Source organism: Podarcis liolepis (assembly GCF_965112155.1).
Source record: "Podarcis liolepis genome assembly, chromosome: Z".
NCBI classification, from domain to species: Eukaryota; Metazoa; Chordata; class Lepidosauria; order Squamata; family Lacertidae; genus Podarcis; species Podarcis liolepis.
The window spans coordinates 17,216,971-17,238,078 of record NC_139570.1 but is presented as its reverse complement, the minus strand read 5'-3'; the positions used below and the strand labels follow the sequence as shown (position 1 = coordinate 17,238,078).

The 21,108-nt window shown below is 42.3% G+C and overlaps 1 protein-coding gene across 2 annotated transcripts in view; it reads left to right on the top strand.

Annotated features, from left to right (window-relative positions):
• The window catches only part of PCDH19 (protocadherin 19), a 140,191-nt gene extending 128,470 nt beyond the window's left edge, over nt 1–11,721 (top strand). For both annotated transcript variants that reach the window (XM_083484628.1, XM_083484627.1), the window contains exon 5: nt 5,277–11,721. In XM_083484628.1, coding sequence (XP_083340754.1) covers nt 5,277–5,869 — 593 coding nt within the window. In that variant the 3' untranslated portion in view covers nt 5,870–11,721. The remainder of the gene's footprint in view (nt 1–5,276) is intronic.
• Nucleotides 11,722–21,108: the final 9,387 nt, after the last annotated feature.

Genomic DNA, 21,108 nt, shown 5'->3' with positions numbered 1-21,108 from the left:
TGCATACAGTGCCAAGTCCCATGCTTATGCTGAATGCTAGAATACACACAGGTCTTCACAGTCATAAGTACTAGGTGCATGCATTGATACATAACGATCACCAGGATGCTGATTGAGGCATGCAATACCCAATCCCACGCTTGTGCAAAATACTAGAATATCATGGTCTTGACTTCAGGTGTTCATTTGGGGATGAACAGGAAGATAGAGACATTTAATCCTTTGTTTTTTCTCAAGAACTGAAAACAGTAAAGCCAGCATTTTACTGGGCACCAGTATTTAAACACTTCTAAGCAGTGTGTTTACATGTCTGGCAGCTTCATTTGCTGAGAATGAGAAGGGTCAGCAGCGCCCAGACCACAGTCACTTGCTGCTGCCACTTGAACGATGTGGTGGCTGCTGTGAAGGAGAGAGGAGCCTTAAAGACGCAAGATTCCATCCACTTGGTTTCGTCCTCTTTTGTTTCCCTGCCTTCCACAAGTTCCTTAAGGTTTTCTTTTCTACAAGCCGATTCCCTGTAAGTGCTAAAGCTGCTCTTTCTTCCCCCCCCCCTTTCTCTTTTTTTGCTGCATTGTGTTATGTGCCAAGAATTTTTATTAGCCCCCTTTTTTGTGCTAGAATGTGGTGGAAATACAAATGGAGCTGAAAAGCAGAAGTTACATACACAGATGAACAAAGCACCCAAATGAACTATCTCCTCAGACAGTTGGGATCCACCACTGTGGCTGAGTGGATACCAAGGTCTGTGTGTTTGCAAGGTGCGAGTGAGGTTCAATACATCAAACTCTGAAGGTGTGATTTAGTTGTGGCTTTGGCTAATGTTATGGAAAATAAGGAAAGTGAGATGGAGCTGGAAGGTGGCTAATTAAAGGTGAGAGTGTTTGCTAAAAGATACTACTGAATTCCAAAGAAGAATATTTTAGTCAAGAATTGGTATGGTCAAATGAAATGGGTTCTGTCTCAATCATGTTAGGAACATAGGAAGGAGCGTACAGGCTGTGACTGTTTTAGGCACATCTAATAGGTGCATGTCTGCGCACAAGCGCATCGCGCTGAACCTGGAAGTGACCTGAAAATGTTTGCAGGCTTTGTCAATGGTGTTTCAAATATATGCAATTTCACTTAAATGTGTGGTGCCTTCAGTTGGAAGTTGCCTGTATACCAAGTCAGACTGTCAATACAGTATTGTTCCCCCAGTGACAGTAGCTTTCCAGATGCTCAGACAAGGGTTTCACCTGTTCTGTGCTACCCAAGATCATTTTCACCGAAGATACTAGGGATTGGGCTCATGCTTTAATACTGAGGTAGGTCCAGGTTGTAAGAATGTACAAAGAGCCTTGCTTCATCATGGCATTCAAAGTGACCACCCAGATGTCTATGGGAAGCCCACAAGCAGGACAAGACTACAACAGTGCTCTTGCCACTCATGTTTTCCAGCAGTTGGTATTCACAGCCATGCCTGCCTCTGATACTAGCAGGAGTCAGCAACCTTTTTCAGCCATGGGCCGGTCCACCGTCCCTCAGACCTTGTGGTGGGCCAGACTATATATATTTTTTGGGGGGGGGATGAACTAATTCCTATGCCCCACAAATAACCCAGAGATACATTTTAAATAAAAGGACACATTCTACTCATGTAAAAACACGCTGATTCCCAGACCGTCAGCGGGCTGGATTGAGAAGGCAATTGGGCCGCATCCAGCCCACGGACCTTAGATTGCCTACCCCAGTACTAGAGGTTGTAAAAGGCCATCCTGGCCATTAGCTGTCATTAGCCTTATCCTCTATGAATTTATTTTAAACCCCTTTTTCAAGCTATCCAACTTGGTTGCTGTTACTGCATCTTGTGGTGGCAAGAGGCTAACCCTGATATGTGTAATGGAGTTCAGGGTCCCCCTCCTTTTACCAATTCTATGACTGGCTGTTCTAGGGCACAGCCATTTAGGGTAGCTTGATAATTTCGCCCCTTTTTGTGACTGACGCATGCATTTACCCAGTCAATGTGAGGGTAATTGAAGTCACCCTTTACTACAACATTTCCTCCCTTGGATGCCTCCTTTATTTATGTGCTCTTTATTGTTAATACCAAGTAACGACAGGATAATACATATAGACAATTGTTGGTGCTCCTTTTGGTTGCATCTAGGATGGAAATCTCCAAGAGTTTGATAGAGATATTATTAGCACTTCATTAGCAGAAAATGAAATGCATAATAGATTATTCAGAGGGTCAGGAAACTCAATAGGCTTATAGAACTGTGATGTTCACCTTTAACCTATGTTCATGAAGTTTTATCAGGCATTCACCCTCTAGGGACATGTAAGTCCTTTAAAAAAATGTGATTGGATCTCTTTGATAAGTGCCATGCATGAACTATTTAATGTTCTCTTGTATGTTCACTAAAACATTGTGAGACTATGTGAATTCAAGATCCATGTTTGGGTTATGGTTGTTGCTTTATTGTTCAGAACACAGCATTTTGGTCCAGGAGGAGTGGGGGCACAATACATCCACAGTACTAAATCACCATAAAGCTATCCCAGAAGCCAGAACAGTGAGAGGGATCACTGCTTTCGCTGCGAATATTTTTTTCTTGTTTCCCTCCTCCAAAAACTAGGTGCGTCTTATAGTCTGGTGCGTCTTATAGAGCAAAAAATACGGCACTTCCTATGGCTTTGGGGGGGGAGGGGGTCTATAGCTGCTTTGTCATGTGGAGTGATATCACTTCCAATGTACCCTTTGCTGCCCTTCCTAGTATAGAGCATGTTAAATATAACAACTAGCTTTCAGGGGGCCTTTGGGCTAATGGATAATTAGACATTTATACCCTCTTTTGCCCTGTTCCTTTGTCCTAGGAAAAAAAAACCCAAATCATTTTTTTATTTGCAAATTTAAAAAGTAAAAGAAAGGGGGAAAGGGAAAAAAGAATTAATATAAATAAAATATAGATACAGCTACCACCACTACTAATAATATACAGTATCAGTTCACATTATGGAAACATTAACTGTCAGTACACGCAACTTAAATTAAATAGATAAGTTAATATAAAGTCTCCAGATGGCCAAATAGGTTTCCATGTGAGATTGATACCTATATGCAATATGTTCAAATGCCGCCAGGGCCCTGAGGTCCTCAGACCAATGCATGGACAGTGAATATTTATCCTTCCAGGCTCAAAGTACTGTATAAGTCCTTTAGCAATCATAAGAGCTCACAAAGTTAACTTTTGTTTTTCTGTTGTTAATCCTCATACTGTGGCCAAGTAGTAAAACAAGCATCATTTAGTCGCCCCTAAGTAACTGTGGCACATCACCTGGCATGAGTAAATATCTGGCTACATGGTGAATCTGAGCAGAATTCTTGTTTATAGCCCCTCTCAGACTGGTAGGTGCCTACAAACACCACTGCAGTTCCGTTGGAAATCAAGTACAAATCAACTAAAGTATAAAAAGAGGAGCCAGCAAAATTCATTGCCTGGTGTGGAGTTTATACTTGGATATCTCATGTCGAGCAAGGTTTAAAGCACAATGCCTTTCAGCGCTGGCAATAGGAAGAAGAAAATGCTGACTCCTACGCAGCCAGCCACGCAGGCTGAACGTGGTTTAATTTATTTCCCATCGTAATGTGTTTCCCTTCAGCTTTTTGTTCTGACAGCAGCAGCAGAAATTCTGAACGACACCTAGCCTGTTGGAGGCTGAACTTCAGCCTGTTAAAATAATAATAGAAGTGGGGGCAGGGGGAGAGAAACCCACTGCGATAAAAACAGCCCTTTAAAATGTCACTTTGCCAATGTCTACTACTTGTTATAGAAACGAGAGGTGTGTATATGGGATTAAAAATAGGCAGAATCGCAGTTCTCCTGGAAATCTACCCTACAAACGTAGGTAGTAGGTTTTATGCCAATTTAGCTGTTAATGGATTCCCGAGTGTCCTTGCAGGTAATTCCTTTTCTACATGCCTTATAGTAGGGGTGGGGGAGCCTTTTTCAAGGGCTGCATTCCTGCACATGCAACTTCCCGGGGGCCACATGCCAGTGGCAGTTGGGGCCAAAGGCAAAAGATCAATGGGCACGACTCTTCCCTTTGTATGACAAGAAGACTGTATTCTAGCCATGCAAAAGTCAGAGATTCTTATACACCCCACCACTTGCATTCAGGCAAGCAGGAGGCACTGTCACAAGACATTCCTTCAGGCAGGAGCCCTTGAAAAGTGTGTGGAGCAGTTCTGGAGAGAGTCCTAAGGGCCTCATAAAGAGCACTTGGGGGCCACATTCAGCCCACAGGGCTGAAGTTGCCTGTCTGTGGCTTACATAATCACAATTCCGACAATTTCCCTGGGAGAAGAAATGATTGCTGAACTACTTTATCTGTGGTGTAGTTATACCCTCAAACACTAATTGGTTTTCTTGAGGCATATGTATCTGACCAAAAGTATTCAGGTATACTTAGTTGTCTGCGCCAAGCGGTCATATTCAACCAATTACTACTAATAAGAAATCAAGTTCCCGGGCTTCTCTGTGCAGAGAGCACATTTGAGAGCTGTGGTGTAGATACGCCTGTTCCCAGAGCATTATCTGAAGGCACATAAGACAATCTTGCTGAAACTAAGCAGTTTCTGGGTCTGGTGACTAGATGGAAGTGTGTTTTTGATTTGATATGATATGATTTGATATGATATGATGTACTGTACTGTACATCGTCCCAACCACTCATACTACTGATGATATAATGGTCTTAAATGATAGCTAGATTTTTTTTATAACCCAGTCTGCATCTGTGCTGGCCCTGTTTTTAAGTGTTTTTATATGTGGAACAGTTTGTAATTGTACTTACACTTCTTTCGTTTTATAGTTGTTTTGTTTGTTTCATAATTATATATAATTTTATAGTGAACTCAACCTGGTAAGGGTATTGGGAAGAAGTAATAATAATAATAATTTCTCTCTCTCTTACATACTACATATATTCCAAATGGTTCAAATGTTTTTAATAGCATTGTGTATGATTGTGCCTGTGCACCAAGAGTTGGCTTTTATATTTTTAATTATTTGTAGATTGTTCCCCAGAAGAAGGAAACCTGCCTTCCAAAATGTGATGAAATGCAATAAATCTTCCAAGCTGGCAATTTTGAGAACAAGTTTCTTCTCTGCATTCTTCCTTGTAATGTCGTTTATCAATAGGTCTTGGAGCTAAGCCTCAGCAAGTGAGCATTTCGGATTGGGTGTAGCAGCTCATGATATATCACCTGCCCTTCTTTGTCTTTCTCTCTACAGATCAGAGTGAGGGATTTCATTGCCGGGAAGAGTGCCGGATCCTTGGCCATTCTGACCGATGCTGGATGCCCCGGAACCCTGTGCCCAGCCGAGCAAAATCCCCCGAGCATGGAAGGAATGTCGTGTCCCTCTCCATAGAAGCTACCACTGTGGATACAGAGCTTTACGAAGACTGTAGCACAAAGAGAACTTTTGCAACATTTGGCAAAGAGGGGAGTGAACCTGTCTCCGAGGAGCGGGGCCCAGTCAACTCGAAAGGTAAAAGAACAGTGGATCCGGCCATCTGTAGCCCGAAGGTAAACGGTGCCGTCCGGGAGGCAGGGAATGGTTGTGAAGCTGTCAGCCCCATCATGTCGCCTATCCACCTGAAGAGCCCCTTGTCTGGCAAACCATCAGTGTCCTACAACGTAATGCACTGCCCAGGAAGTCGCGACCTGGAGCCGTTTGTAAACAATGGCCCTTCTCGGCCCATTGAGGCGGAGCCGAGGGGTGCAGACAGTGAAAATATCATGCATGAGATTAACCCTCTTCTGCAAGAATGTAGAGAGAAGGACTCACCTGGTGTGAAGAGGCTAAAGGACATAGTACTCTAAGTTGCACTGTAAAGGAAAGGAAACAACAGTACTGGATGTGTGTATTGTTTCTAACGGCTTACTGATGGTTCACAAATTCGCTGTATTTAAAAGCTTTCCCTAAATGTATTGTTTATAAAAAAAAATATGAAGCTATCATTAATGTGACAATCCCACTTGGTTCAACAGGCAGCAGGGGTGTTGGTCTAAGTAAAAGTAGCACCATGCTTCAGCTTCTCCCCACTATGGTAGAAGTGGTGGCATTTCAGTGGTTGGAAGTATTATCTATGAAGTATTTTGAATTTATATATTTTTGTAGCTCAAAAACTCTTATTATGAAATGGCATTCTGTATGAAGAATTGAATCTAAAAAAACCCCAACGAAACAAAAACCGCTAAAGGAAAAACCACACCACACACCTCAGTTTCAAGTAATCTCTAAGAACATAATCAGCTGCCTTCTACTGAGTCAGACCATTGGTCCATCTAGCTTAGTATTGTCTTCTACTCTGATTGGCAGTGGCTCTCCAGGGTTTCAGACCAGGAGTCTTTCCTAGCCCTACCTGGAGATGCTGAACCACTGAGATGACTCTTCCCCTTAGTACTCCCCTTGTCATGCCTCCAAACTTCAGCAATGGGGTGCTCGTTTGCCATGGCAAACTGGAGATTGGGTTGCCCTGATCGGCAGTTTTGGTGCACTTGTGGGAGCTCTGATGTGCAAGATGGGGCCACTTCAATGTGTTCCATGCTGGAAGGGGCTCCATGCTCAACATCTCCAAATGTACATTAGCACCCCATGGAGTTATGGACTGTGGCCGGTGAATTTTCTGTCTCATCCCACACCCAGAGCCTAATTTGTACTTTTAAAGATGTTGCTCTTTTGCTGTGGACACCCCTGCCTTTGGAAACCTTTTGCTGCCACATGCTTCTCTGTACTATTATCGTATTTGATATTGCAAATTCCTGTATGTCTAGTGATGGGAAATGCTTTCAAGTTTGTTTTCTTTTTTTCGTTCCTTTTCTTCAAACAAACAAACAATCTTAAGACCTGGAGAAACTGCAAAATTTAGAGCCAATCTTGTCATAGCTCTTTGTCATTTTGCCAGATGATTGTACCACATACTATCTCCACCACTGTGCGATGTTTCTTCCCCAGGTCTTTTAGGGGTTATCTAGCATCTCATTTGCAGTTGTTAGATGCACTGTCTTGAAATTTTTATGAGATCAATTTCTCCCCCCTCCCACCCTTTCCTTTTCCTTGCATTTTCAAGGAAGAATATGACATTATTTCTCCAAAACGACATTCTGGTTTCCTGCTGCAAATCTCCCATTTTTATTTTACCTATCTAGGAACCAGAAAAATAGGATGCTTTAAAGGCCTAATTTATGTATGTTGTAGGCCAGAGGTTAAATCATTACTCGTGTAAACATTTCAAGCACATTCCCGACTTGCTTAAATGTACTTACCACATGCATCATCCCATTTTCCATATGGCTGGTCTAGGCAACTGTGCTGTTGACATCCTAACACCTCATGAGAACAGGCCAGCAAATGTTTACGCCCATTTATATGTAGCAGCATGGAATGCTTACATGAATAATGGCCTTGCCATTATATATATTCAAGTTAGTATTTTGCTTAACTACATTGTCCACTGTTTCAAAATCACAATCACATGGGCACAGCTCGGCAGACCACCCACTTTCTTGGGGTGCTCCATACTTCAGGTGGATGAAGTCCAAATTGTTTTATTGCAATCCTAAACTGTAATTTCATTTGGGACATTTGTGTTGGCTCCAGAAACAGTGATCCTTGTTCATGGCTATTCCATTTCCCCACCCCCTAAAATTCTGAAATACCATGCAGCGTAGAGTACTCCTCTTCCCTCCTTCCTTGGGAACTAAATAGGGCTTGCACTTTTACTCTTAAGCCCCCAAGAAACTTTTTAGTGTGTGTAAGTGGGGGGGGGGGGAGGATGCCACCCATGTTAATTAGCATTAGTAAAAACTCCTCCTCTGGGTGTGCCTCTTGATTGGAATCAGGGAAGCACTGAGCAAAGAGTCCCGCAGGGACACACGGAGAAACTTCAGAAAATGAAGTTTTGTGCCTGCTTTGGCAGTAACTGATTGATCTAATCATGCCTGTGGCAAAGAGATGGTATAATTATCTGCCCTTAGCAGAAACTGATCAGAAGGAGGTTGGAGGAAGTTAGTGTAGTCGATCCAGTAGAGGCACAGCATGTCTGGATGGGTATTCTTCACAGCACATTACAGTGTGTTTAGCAGATTGGCTTGGATTTTCCAAACTTTTCAGAATTGATTCATCCATTCATCATGAGCCAGGTGCATGGGTGGGGGGTGGGGGTGTGTGACTTACTCTGTTTATCAAAGTTTATCAAACTGAGTGCAAAAATGTAGGTACATTTGAGTGCCAGTGTGAATGTGTGTTTGCACATCCTCACGGGATGCTCTTTTGAATGCTGGGGTTAATTCGGTTTTCTTCGTGCACCATGGAAGTAGTGAAACTAGGCAATAGAAAACGTGCATCAAAGAACAGACAGACTGGCAGAGCAGTCATTACACATGCCTACTCAGAAGTTATTGTATTCAGTTAAGTGAGTGTGTTTTGGAATCGCAGCCTAAATATGAGAAGAGTGCTGCTGATCGCTATGGATATATCCCTTTCATTTGAAGCAAGAACATTGGTGAATAATCATTCCCACCCACGGCAAACTATTTTGCGTGGCTACAAAATTTGCACATGTGAAATTGTGAAGTGATGCCCGTCCCATCCCCATAAGAAACATTTGGTAAAAAAAGGAGGGACAAATTTAGTTGAATTGAATGGAATGTTTTGTTTATTATTATTACTATTATTATTACTACTATTTTTATTTCCCACTGGATAATTTTTCAGTGATGGTTGGGAACACAGGTTAGGGCTATTGTTCTTGCTATTAGCCCTACATCTGATAGAATTTGCTGCTCTACAACATATTCCTCAGAGCTTGGAGATCACTGGGAAGGAAATATATTGCTGTTTCCACACTTGCTCTGCCAATCAACAGAAAATAATGGTTTCTAGAGAAACAATCTTCCTGGCTCTAACCTATCTTGATAAAAAAAAATTAGTCACTTTTGATTTATTTAAATTAAAAAATAGCTACAGAAAAACAGCCTCCAATCTTTATCGGACTGCAGATCAAATAAGCTGGAGTAATTTCTTTTCTTTAGAAAAAGGTAGAGAAAATGGATAGGGCTTGGTGTTCTGCTTTTTCATGCAGTTATCTAATTTATAGACTGTCAGTGTGCTTTTTTGGCCCAATAAGTTGAAAGTTGCCTTTTTTTAAAAAAAAAGAAAAGAAAATTTAATGAAATCACGCCCACTTAATTGCTGTTCACTTATTCCTAACTCTTGGAAACATGATCCTTTGATAGGACCTGATCCATAGGTACTGCTAGTGTAAAAAGACCCCCACATTTGCGATAGGCACCAAGATCTGAGTGCTAGCAAGATCCAGTCTGCATGCATTATGTATTTGGAAGAGCAGGAGAAGGATTCCAGCCAGCAGCTGGGAAAGAATAGAAGGGATGGCCCAGTGCCCTGCTTTAGCAAACTGTCAAGACCATGGGCGTGCAAGAGGTAGTTGGAGCTATAATGCCACCAGTGGTAAGAGTTTGGCTCCTGGGTCACCCGACTCACAAGATTCTGCTTAATATCCCAGCATGACACACACACCCCTTTCACAGTTCCCACCTCCAACCAGCGCTGATTTCACAGGACTCATTGTATGAGATTTGTGGCATTTTGTAATTTGTAGATCCATAGGTGAAAACATTGCGCTTACTGACATTAGCCACTTTCATGCTTCACTAGTGTTGGATCCTTGTCCAAGTAGAGCAGAAAGAGCACATCAAGGAATCAATGCCCTCTGTCCATAGGTTGCTCTGGAAGAAAATTCTGTAGTGTGCAAGTGTTGGCATATGCAAAAGCAAATGGCTCAGCGGGTGCATGTGCTCTGTTGTGTCATCTCATAGAAGGCAGGCCATGAGCCCAACTTTGTCAATACTGCCTACACTGGGGTTTCAGAAAGGAAATTTCTGGGGTTTCAGACAGGAGATTACTGTGATTGAATCTGGAACCCTTTGCATATGAATTATGTGCTCTACAACTAAGCTGCAGCCCTTCCTATGAAAGCTCCCCAGCAGCAAGGGCTTCTTCATTCATTTAAATGAAGGGCCATTCATTTCAATGAAGGATTTGTGGGCCATTCATCCTTTGAAATGAATGGGCCACTATACAGATGCAAGGGCTGCCCGTGCTTGTTGTAGAGCATGCAAAGCTCCAGATAGGGGGGTCACTGTTGCGCTTGAGCCATCCCTCATTGCCTTTATCAAAGATAGGATTGCAAATATTTTTCGCTGCCACCATTTCACTTATTTTCATTTCATGGAAAGTCATATTAGCACCCTGCAAAATGTTCCTCACTGTCAAACTTGCTTTGCTTACCTGTTGAATCAGCGTAGCATTTCCCCTGCCCCCGGTCAGGTTTAATATGGATTTTGATTTGCAGCAATGCTCTTTATTCACATTTGTAATTTAATCAGTGCTTATTCTCTGAGTATCTAGCTCCAAAGATACCATAACATGAGTGGATTTATGGGTAGTTCATTTTAGAAGGAGGGAAAACCCTCTGCCTACTTGCTAGACTAGCCGTCAGGCAGTTCCTCTCACAAGTCAAATTATACTTTTTCCTCCCAGGAACATCCATTTTGTTGTTGTTTGAATGAAATTTACAAAGGCAGTAGCGTGGGAAGGGCTGGTAAAATATGATTCATGGCTGGAATGAACATGAGCATTTAACTGTGTTGTCAAGATGAGGCTGTTGCCATTTCCCTTGTTTTATTGTGAAGCTGGAGATGGCTTGTGGATCACACACATTGTGCAGAAGTGAACTATGTTTTCCTTTTTTTTTTCCAAATAGGAAACAAGTTGTAAAGAACACGTTATCCAATTAATATGTTGAAATTACTCTTGGAGAGGGAGGGCGGGAAAGAGAAAAAGAGAGAGAAACTAATCACAAATGGAAACTTCATTTGTCGATCAATGGGGGAAATTGATTATCGTGTTGGTACAGCTGTCTTTGCAGCTTTAGATAATCGTTGACCCGGCATAGAAGTTGTATTCACTTTAGTGGAGGAACCCGGCAAGATTTTCACCGTGGCATCGGTGAAAATGGATTTGTTACTGGCATCAGCTGACGTTCAGCTGATTCAAGCTGGGATCTTGTAATCTTTATGACAAAGAGCTGACCTGGCAGAAGCTTGTGTTTTTCAGCAACGGATGCCACCTGGCGCTAATCAAATGCCAAGGTCTAAAGTTGCAGAAATGTTTGAAGTCCTGCAGCAGCAGCAAAGGAGAAAAAGAGACGCGTCGCGATGCTAAAGACACTTGTGTTGCCCGCTTAGCAGTGGAAAGATTTTGGTGGGACTTGAGTTTTCTCCTGCTTTCTCACGTGTCTCTGCTGCTGATAATATGAAGAACAAAACTTGTTGTATATGCTGATATGTATGTTATGTACATTTTCACAGTGATTGAATCATTGTAAACAGGGGAAAATGGGGTGGGGTGGGGGAAATAATCACCATGCTGTCTATTTTATGAAAATGATAAAGCAGCTTTATTAAATTATTACAACTCTGTTTGAAAAGAATGGTGTACCTGCCACATTGTTTTTTCTTTCTTAAAAAACCTGATGCAAACTGTTTTCCCCACTTTGATGTGATTTTTATTTCTCTGCTTCAAGAATCTAATGCATTTTAGTATTAAAGGCAATTATTGAATAAAAATGGAAAATAAGTGTTTGGTTAAATCTGCCTGTGTGGGTTTGCTTGTCAACTGAAGTAGATTTGTGTTTGTAGGGTTGTGTTTTTTTTTAAAAAAAATCAGTCCAGCAAGAAGTGGCCAGAGAAGCAGAATCACTCTTGCTGCACATCCTTCTCTATTCCTTTATCTAGACACGTTGGTGTATTCCTTCCCTGTCCCACATATTTTGTGCTGAGCTATCTTTCAAAATGCGAAAATCCAGACACAAAAGTTGTTGAACTTAATTTGCAAAATCTCAAAAAAGAGAGCTTTTTGAGATATTTTAAAGGAAATTTGCCAAAAATCTAGAGTCCCGACAAGGGTTGCTATACACCTGAATTTTCCTGGACATTTCAGCCATTTCCAAAGACCAAATCCTGGCTATGTCCAGGAAATTCTGGACGTATGGCAATCCTAGCAGAGCCCTTGCATGCATAGCCTGCTTTGGAACTTAAGACCTTATACCAAGTCAGGCCATTGGTCCATCTAGTTCAGTATTGTCTACACTTATTGGCAGTGGCCCCCCAGAGTTTCATTCAGGAGTTCTGTCCAGCCCTACTTTGAGATTCCTGGGATTTTCTGTGTGCATTCTGCCACTGCACAAGAGACCTTCCCTGCTGTGAATAGTCTTGCAAATCTACTTCACCAAAAACAAATGGGGCCACTCTTGCAGGAGAGAGGAAGAGGCCATCCAAGAGACTTTTGTTGACTGTCCATTACAGAAGCAATGCCTCTTGTTTCTTCTGTTTCTCTTCATTCCTGGTCACCATCTACCAACTGCTTAGATGGATGAGAGCACATACATATTGTGTGTGCAAGGTCTTTGGTTAAATCCCCAACATCTCCACTTAAAAGGATCTTTGGTAGCAGAGCTAGGATAGGACATTGCCTGAGATTCTGGATAGCTGCTGCCAACAAAAGGCAACAGTACTGGAGTATCTGGAGCAATGACTTGGCCCAGCATATTGCAATTTCATGCACTTGGTGGTTGCCACTGCTTCTGGATAGTTTTTCAACAAAGCATAGCAGGCAGGATGTCAAAGAGTGGGAACTGAAGGAAGGACACATGGTTGATTGATCTAATAGTCCTAGGCTAAATTGCTTAGGCCTTAGGGAATACCCAACACATATCAGACTCCATCTAGATATATCAGCATATTAATAATATCCATAGCTGGCAACGTTTTCCCTTTTTAAAGGGAAATTCCCTTATTCTGAATAGGATTCCTCGCAAGAAAAGGGAAAAGTTGACAACTATGATAATATCCCTCTGAGTAGCAATGAGGTTTATAGTCCTTCTGAAAAAGACAAGAAAGAAGAACAGTTTCAAAGACAGGTGGTCCTTCCTCATACTACGCCTCATCCAAATATCACAGATACAAACTGAAATCACAAAACACATATTGTGATAAGAACAACCAAAACGAAAACCCAATAACTCCCTCCCACAAGCACATTTAAAAGGCCATTGATTGTTGAATCAGCCAAAGGTCTGGTTATAGAGAAACATTTTTGCCTCATGCCTAAAGATATGTAGTGAAGGCGCCAGGTGAGCCTCCATGAGGAGAGAATTCCACAAATGAGGGGACACCACAGAAAAGATAGGTGCTTGAATTGCAAGGATGGATGCTAACTGGTGCAAGGACTACTTTGATGAATGAAGAACATAACAGAGGGGGCTAACAAGAAGCCTGTTTGGCTAGATTAAGGGCCCATTCATTCCAGCATCCTCCTAATAGTGGTGAAATAGATATTTCTGGGCAGTGATGCCATTAGAGCAGAACTTCAGGCCCCATTCATAATAGTGGACAGATCCCCCTAAAATGAAGCTTTGTTGGCTTTCTGGATTTTCAACCAAGTGAAGCAACACACATTACCTTCTAAATAGGGAGCTGCCCACAAAGTCTAACATGACCTAACTTGACCACTAAGATCTAGGAAGCCAATAGGAAGACATGCAAGCATGGTGGCTAGAAGGTTGATATATAGGTAGTGCCATTTTTTAAGGTTTGTGAATTAATTGGATTTTATAGCTCAAAACTAACAACATCACGTATGGCCAAACCTGTTGGTTTGATCTATTTTTATTTAGCAGATTCAGTGTGGTACTCAAGAGTGATGGAATCATACCCTCAAGAGTTTGGGCTGCAATCCCAACCCCACTTATTGGAAATAGGTTCCACTGAATTAAATAGGACTTAACATGGTTAAGATTGCAGACTTAGAACACCTGAAGGCAGGGATGAGGAAACTCTGTTCTGCAGGCTGACCTTGGCCCACCAGGGGGTCCAAGTTGACCTGAGTGGCCATTTCCCCCCAATCATGCTCACAGGATGCCATTAGCTCACTTAAGTGACTAGATGGGGGCAGGGTTCAATCCAGCTGGTTGATGTTCCGCCAGCACATTCTCTATGGAAAACACACTAGGTGGGACCCCACCAGCTGTCAGTCACCTGAAATCATCATGATGCCAGATGGCTCCACAAGAATGGAAGGAGCTAAAGATCTGGCCCACTGAGCCAAAAAGGTTCCCCACCGCTGTGATAGGATGAGAATGGAAGATATGTAGCAGCAACACCAAAGAAAGCAATGAGCAGTTGGGTTGGAGAGGGTGTTATGGAAGTTGCTGTGGTGAGCTAGAGGTAAAACTACAACAAGACAATGTAAAATGTTGAATTTTTGCAAAAGTCAGAAAATTCAAAATACAGCCTTAAATGGGAAAATCAGAACTTGCCATAGAGCTTAGAAACTGGCTGCTCATGGTGGGGTTGTCTTACCATTTGCTAAATTCTATAGCAAGCCATCTATCAGACACTGTCAAATACTGCAGTAGGTAATTGACAGTATCTGATAGATGACTTGCAGTAGGATTTAGTAAAATGCTGGATGGCAGTTGCTGTCATACATTGACTGCTGCAGCACAAAATCTTTGGATGTCAAAATCCTGAATGTAAAACAGAGTGATGTTGAATATTCACAATATCTGCTATCAAAAGCCATAGGGAAAGATGGAAGAAATATCACACTGTAAGGGGGAAATCAGCCAATAAAGGCATCTTCATATAACCACCCTTCATATCCACAGAAAAAAGTGGCCCATTCTAGTTGTTCCAGATGAACCATGCTAGTGTGCTCAAATTCCAGCCTGGGGCAGCTTTCAAGTAGTCAGATACAGTTTTCAATTATCTGCAATGCCAATACAGAAGCCAACTTTGGATGGACTCTTCTGTGCACCAGGAGGTTTCTCATGTCAACCTTGTCATATCCAGAGGTGCGTGAATGACTCAGTTTTAGTTTCCATTTCTTGAATTTCCAATCTTAAGTTCAGTTCTCCACATTTCCACATCAGCTTGCTTTTAAAAAAAAAAGTTCTCATGAAAATTCAACAGCAATTTAGTGTCAATTTCTCTTAATATACTCAATTTTTGTATGTAATTTTGCCCATTATACAAATTTTTGTAAAGCAATTTTCCCCTAGTATAATGCATCTTTATACCAGTAAATGCATTTTTGTGCACAATTTAACTTACTATAAGCATTTTTTGGACAAAAATGTACTGGAGAACTGCATTGCAAAATTCAGAGAAGTGCAGATTTGAAAGAGTGCCTAATTTCAGTTCACATATTGCTTCAGAAAGTGTAAATTAGGTTGGTTTGACTTTGAATGGGAAAGGAACCAAATTTATCCTCTATCCCTAATCACATCACTGGAATTCATCATGCACTGATGTTTTTCTGCAAATGCAGTTAGCCTGGTTTGTACATCACAGTAAACCAGGATATGGCTTACTATGACTTGCCCCGGCATTGCTGCTCCCTGGACTTTTAAGGTCAGTGTGGGATGGCAGGTAACCCTGACCAATTCTATTTCATTTTTCAGCCATCTTGGGTCTCTAACAGTTGACCTTTGAGCTTTCAAAATGGGGAGTGGCCACTGGTTCATTTCACCTGAACCCTACATTTGTAACCTGTTTCATTCAGTGCCTAGCAGAGATGTGTTCCATCTGCTCCAATCTCCATGTTGACTTCAACATCCAACCTAATTTGTCTGCTTCTGAAACTTTTCCTCATCCTCCTCTTCCATGTAACAACCTGCCTGGATAAGAATTCTGGAGAACTCAAAATCTTGCTCATTATTTCGTGACCTTTCAGTTGGTCCAGATATAGGTATTGCCCAGTGGTAGATTGTGGATTTTTGGGGGAGAAAGGAGAGGGATGAAAGAAGCCTACAAGCACAATAGCACCATGTTCCCTTTGGATTTCACGGATGCTGAATGAGAGCGACGTAATAGAGATGGATCAGGCCAATGATCTTCAAACACTTGTTAGCCCAGAATCATTACACTATGCATTCTACAAAGCTTCTGCTTGCCGCCAGGGCTGGGCTGTCTGAAATGCCAGCGCTATGATATCTTTCCCCCTCCCAGCTTCCTGGCCAGCTGTCAACAGCCTGTGCCTCTTCCGGGTACATTTTGGGAGCTCACTGTGTCTTAAAACCGCAACGTGCTTAGATGATAATCATGTTGGTATTGAAGTTTGCATAAATAACAGGCCTGTGGGGCACAGCTTAGGTGAGGCAGGTGATTTATAGACCTCCACAAAACAAAAGGATTCCAGAGTCACGCTCCAGCCAGGAGTAATGTGCTAAATGTTATTCCTTTCAAGGACAGCAGTCACATAAACAACAAGGGTGTGAGCCTGATGCCGGAGTTAAGGCAGCTAGACTCCACTATAGCCGAGAGCACCATGCTGATTTGTGCCAGGCAAGGATTGTAACCCATGGCTTCTAATGGGCTCATGATCTATACCTTGTGTACAAAGCACATCCACAGCTCACTAGCGTGTAGAAACACAGTCGATGTTTACTGTAAAATCTTTAGATTTCATATTTTCAATTACATCCTCAAATACATCAAGATTCTACAAGGTGCCTGCGCTTACGCAAAAGCCAAACAGTGTGCTGCAGAAAGAAGCTATGAATGTAGTGTTTTAGATTTCAATTCCAGGGATGGATTTTTAATAAGGAGGTACCACTGGTTGAAAGGGCTGCTGGTTTTTTGTACTCATGTGCTATGACAACAGCCCAGGGCAAAAATCTTCAGAAGTAAAAGGCAAAAAATAAACAAACAAATCAACTTGCCCATTAAATAAAATGTATATGAAGCAGCCTCTTCCCAATCACTTGTATTTTAAAGGGACAGGCACACACTGAGACCCCATGTGCATTAAACACTGAAAGCACTATTATATCACATTAAACACTCACAGAGCTACAATTCCCAGAGTTTCCTGGGAAGAGGGTTTTCTCATTAAACCACCCTGGGGACTGTAGCTCTGTGAGAGGAATAGAGGTCTTTTGACAACTCTCAGCACCTGTAACAAACTACAGTTCCCAGGATGCCTTGAGGGAAGCTATGACTTTTTAGGAAGGTAAAATAGTGCCTTAAATATGCAGTGTGGATAGATATGTAGTTTGTTGTTGAGCCTGAGCACAACAGTACGCTCCCCATTGGTTATTCCCAGCAGCTGATATTCAGGGACAATAATTCCTCCAACAGTGGAGGCAGAAATGGTTAGCAGCCTTATCCTCCAGGAATTTATCTAATCCCCTTTTGAAGCCATCAAATTCTACAATCACTGTGGCCATTGGGTAGAAGATTATAAACAATCATCTCAATCAATGCCGGAAACTGTCTCCTTGACATCAACAATCTTCTGCACATAGCCATTTTCGGAGATAAAAGCCACCGAAGCAATGAACAACAGATCAATGTTATGGCCCATCTAGTCCACCATCTTGTTCTCACAGTGGCCACCTAGATGTCTATGGGAAGCTGGTAAGTAAGACTTGAGCCCAACAGCACTCTTCCATACTTGTGGTTTCCAGCAACTTGTAGTCAAAAGCATTACTGTGTCCAACCAGTGGAGGCAGAACACAGCCATCAGGATTAGTAGCCATTTATCACCTTATCCTCCATGAATTTGTTCAGTTCTCTTTTAATGCCATCTAAGTTACCTCACTCATCACTGCCACATGTTGAAGCAATGAGGGTCCCACAATATTTCTGGGAGAAGGGCTATCCATGGGTTGCCCCCAGGTAATACCTGGACTTGGCAAAGGAGTGTTTGGTAGCCCATGATGTTCCAGTAATGTGGGAGCTAGGAAGGTTGGTGGTGCACTTGAATCCATCCTGAAAATACTGACCAGGGTGAAAGTGAAAATGTTTGTCCAGATGGAAGAAGGGTAAAATTAGGCAATGAAAGTGCAAGGGGAAATGATAGCAAATCCAGAGGCCAAAGCACTGTAGGAGAACCTGCACATTCCAGAGACTCTTGGAGAGAGACACTGAGTAAGTATAGGTGAATGTCTCTGAGCCAAGATTGGCAAGCTGGAGTGCTTGGTATTTAAAGCAAGCACAAACACAGCGTGCATAAAGGAGAACTGGTAGAATGGAGATAACCAGTGAGACACAGCTATCTCTGGATACAACCTGTTTAGGAAGAACAAAGAAGGATGTATTGGAGGTGGTGTCACTGTCTATGTCAAAGAGCACACTGAGAAATCCCAAGGAGGACAGCCTTCCACAAAATTACTATGGGTGGCAATACTGGGTTCCAAGAGTAATTTAGTACCAGGGACATAATATTGCCTTCCTGACCAAAAATGTCCAGGGCAATGATGAGATGGAGAATGAAACCAAGGAGGGAGTAAAACAATAAATGTAGTATATTTGAATTGCCATCCCATAGACTGAGTGAATGCATGCTCCAGCCATGACAAAGAGGTAACATTTCTAGATATCCTAAACGATTGTACCCTAGTCATGGAACTGACCAGAGGGAAGGTGACCTTAGACTTTATCTTCCAGGACCTGGTGAGGTATGTGTTGTTGAATTAATTGAAAAAGTGGCCACAGCACAACATTATCAAAGTATTTTTAAGTGGACAATTGCCAAGGAAATCCAACGTAGTCACATTTGACTTTGCAAGAAGAAACTACTCAAAAGGAAGCTGAAAGCAGATGTCAAGAGGGTCAAATCTCTCCAGAATTCTTGAGGGTTATTCAAACCCACAATAACAGGAGCTCCAGTAGAATGTGTAGTGAAAATCAGGGAAGGTTCCACAGAGGCCAGCTGGGTTAACAAGCCAAGTTGAAGAGCTTATAAGAGGCAAAAAGGCTTCATTCAGAAAACGAAAGTTTTGTTCAAATGAGAAGCAAAACTTTGGCAGAAGAAATGTAAGCAGACACCCCCAAATCAAGGAGCACATCACTAAAAACATTAAGACCTGCAATGAAAAAATATTGGGATCACAGTGGATTGTTTGATGAAAACGTTGGCTCAGTGTGCAGCAGCTGTGAAAGAGGGGATTCCATGTTAGGGACCATTAGGAAAGGAATGGAAAATAAAACTGCCAATTATCAAAATGCCATTATTCAAATCTATGGTGTGAACACGCAAGGAATACTATAGCAGGTAGAGTTTTGGTCAGGTTACTTCAAAATGGATATTGTAGAGCAGGAAAAGTTTCAGAAGAGAGCAACAAAAATGATCAAGGGACTGGAGCAAATTCTCTATGAGAAAATGTTACGTTTTGGGCTTTTTCATTTATAAAAAATGCTAGTAAGGTGGGATATGATGGAGGTGGAGAGGCCTGTGGATAACATGTATAGCAGTGAATTCTAACAGGGAACAAAAGGTTTTTCTCCCTCTCTTATAAGACTAGAGCCCAGGGGAATGCAATGAAGTTGAATGGTGGGAGATTTGGGGCAAGAAGAATAGTTATATGAAATTCACTACCATAAGATTTAGTAGTGGCCCCCAACTTAGTTGAATTTAGAAAGGGGGGGGGGCTAGACAAATTAACAGAGAAGGTTATCAAAGACTAATAGCAATTATGGCTGTGTGTTCCCTTCAGGGCTGTTTTTAGCATATGCGGCACCGGGGCGCAAAGATCTGCCCAGTGCCCCCAATTTTTTTTTGGGGGGGGGCAGGTCAAACTTGTTGACCTTTTAAGGAGGGGAATCAGCGAAAACAGCTGACTTGAAAAAATAAAAAGCGGCAGCGATAACCCCAGAATTTGCACCCCCGGGTAAAGACGGCCCTGGTTACCTCCACTACCAGAGGTGGTCTGTTTCTGAATATCAGCTGCTGAAAAGTACAGGTTGGGGAAATTCCACTGCACTCCTGTCCTGCTTGCAGGGTTCCTATAAGCATCTGGTCGGCCACTTTGACAACAGGATGCTGGAATAGGTGGTCTTTGGGTGATCCAGTAGGGCTCTTCTTACGTTCTAATGTGAAATGTTGGAATTTTGTCTCTATCCCGGAAAAACCTTCATCCGAAAAAACCTACAACTGGTCTTGTAGCCTGATTCAGGTTTTCCTGAAATTCTATGCCTCGTTCTGAGGATGACAGGATAGATGGAAAACCTGCAAGTGAAGGAAAAGCAGAGTTTTCCTGCTTTTCCAGAAACACCTGAAAAAAGTTTGTGCTTATTTTTAAAATTTAAACCCTTCTCCAGGGCAGCACAAAAAACCCACACACATACAAAAAAACTCCAACCCTATCTGATGATCACGGGGAATTGCAAATGTGCTTACACTGGATTCATTTAAATGCACAGCATCCCTACGAGTTACCAATCATGAGTTAGAAAAACTCTTGACACCTTGCACTTTTGGAGTGAGTGTGTTCGCCTGCCTGCTTGCTTTTCTTCTTTCCAGCAAACCAAAGGTGTCAGCAAAATGCTCTGGACCCAAACGGCCTTTATTTATTCCCTCTCCCCCTTTCTTCTTTTCCAGGTGAGACTTACAGTGCAGAGGGCAAATGGCTTGTTATAATCAGATTCCACTCAGCCGTTGGCCTGTGGGACTGAGTGACAACCTGCTCTGATGCCCCACATTCCTAAGCAGCTGGGCTGGAGCCTAGGGAGGGGAAAGGGTCATGGGGCTTAATTGGAAAATAAACCAGGCTGAGGAACAGGCACCCCCTGCCCTCTCCAAAGTGGAAAGTTTGGGATAATGGCCAGGTTTCAATCAAAAGGATATTTATGCAGCCCCCTAAGTCAGGGGCATTTTGTAGCTTAAAAATGTGGAAACAATGGCAACCTTGTGACATGGAGCGACAAAGGCCCATACATTTCAATGCATTGAAATGTGCCCCTCAGCAGCCCTGAATGCAAAAAAGTATGTTCCCAGTAAGTCAAAAAAGTATGTTCCCAGTAAGTCAAGCTTCTATTATTCCTGGAAGGCAGTTATCATTGCCTGTTCAGCCTCAGGCATTGTAGAGGGAGCCTTGTCAGAGGCAGCAGAGAAGGCTGTTGATTTTATCATCACCATCATCATCATCATCATCATCACCTTCCAGTATCACCTTACCCCATACATGCCCATT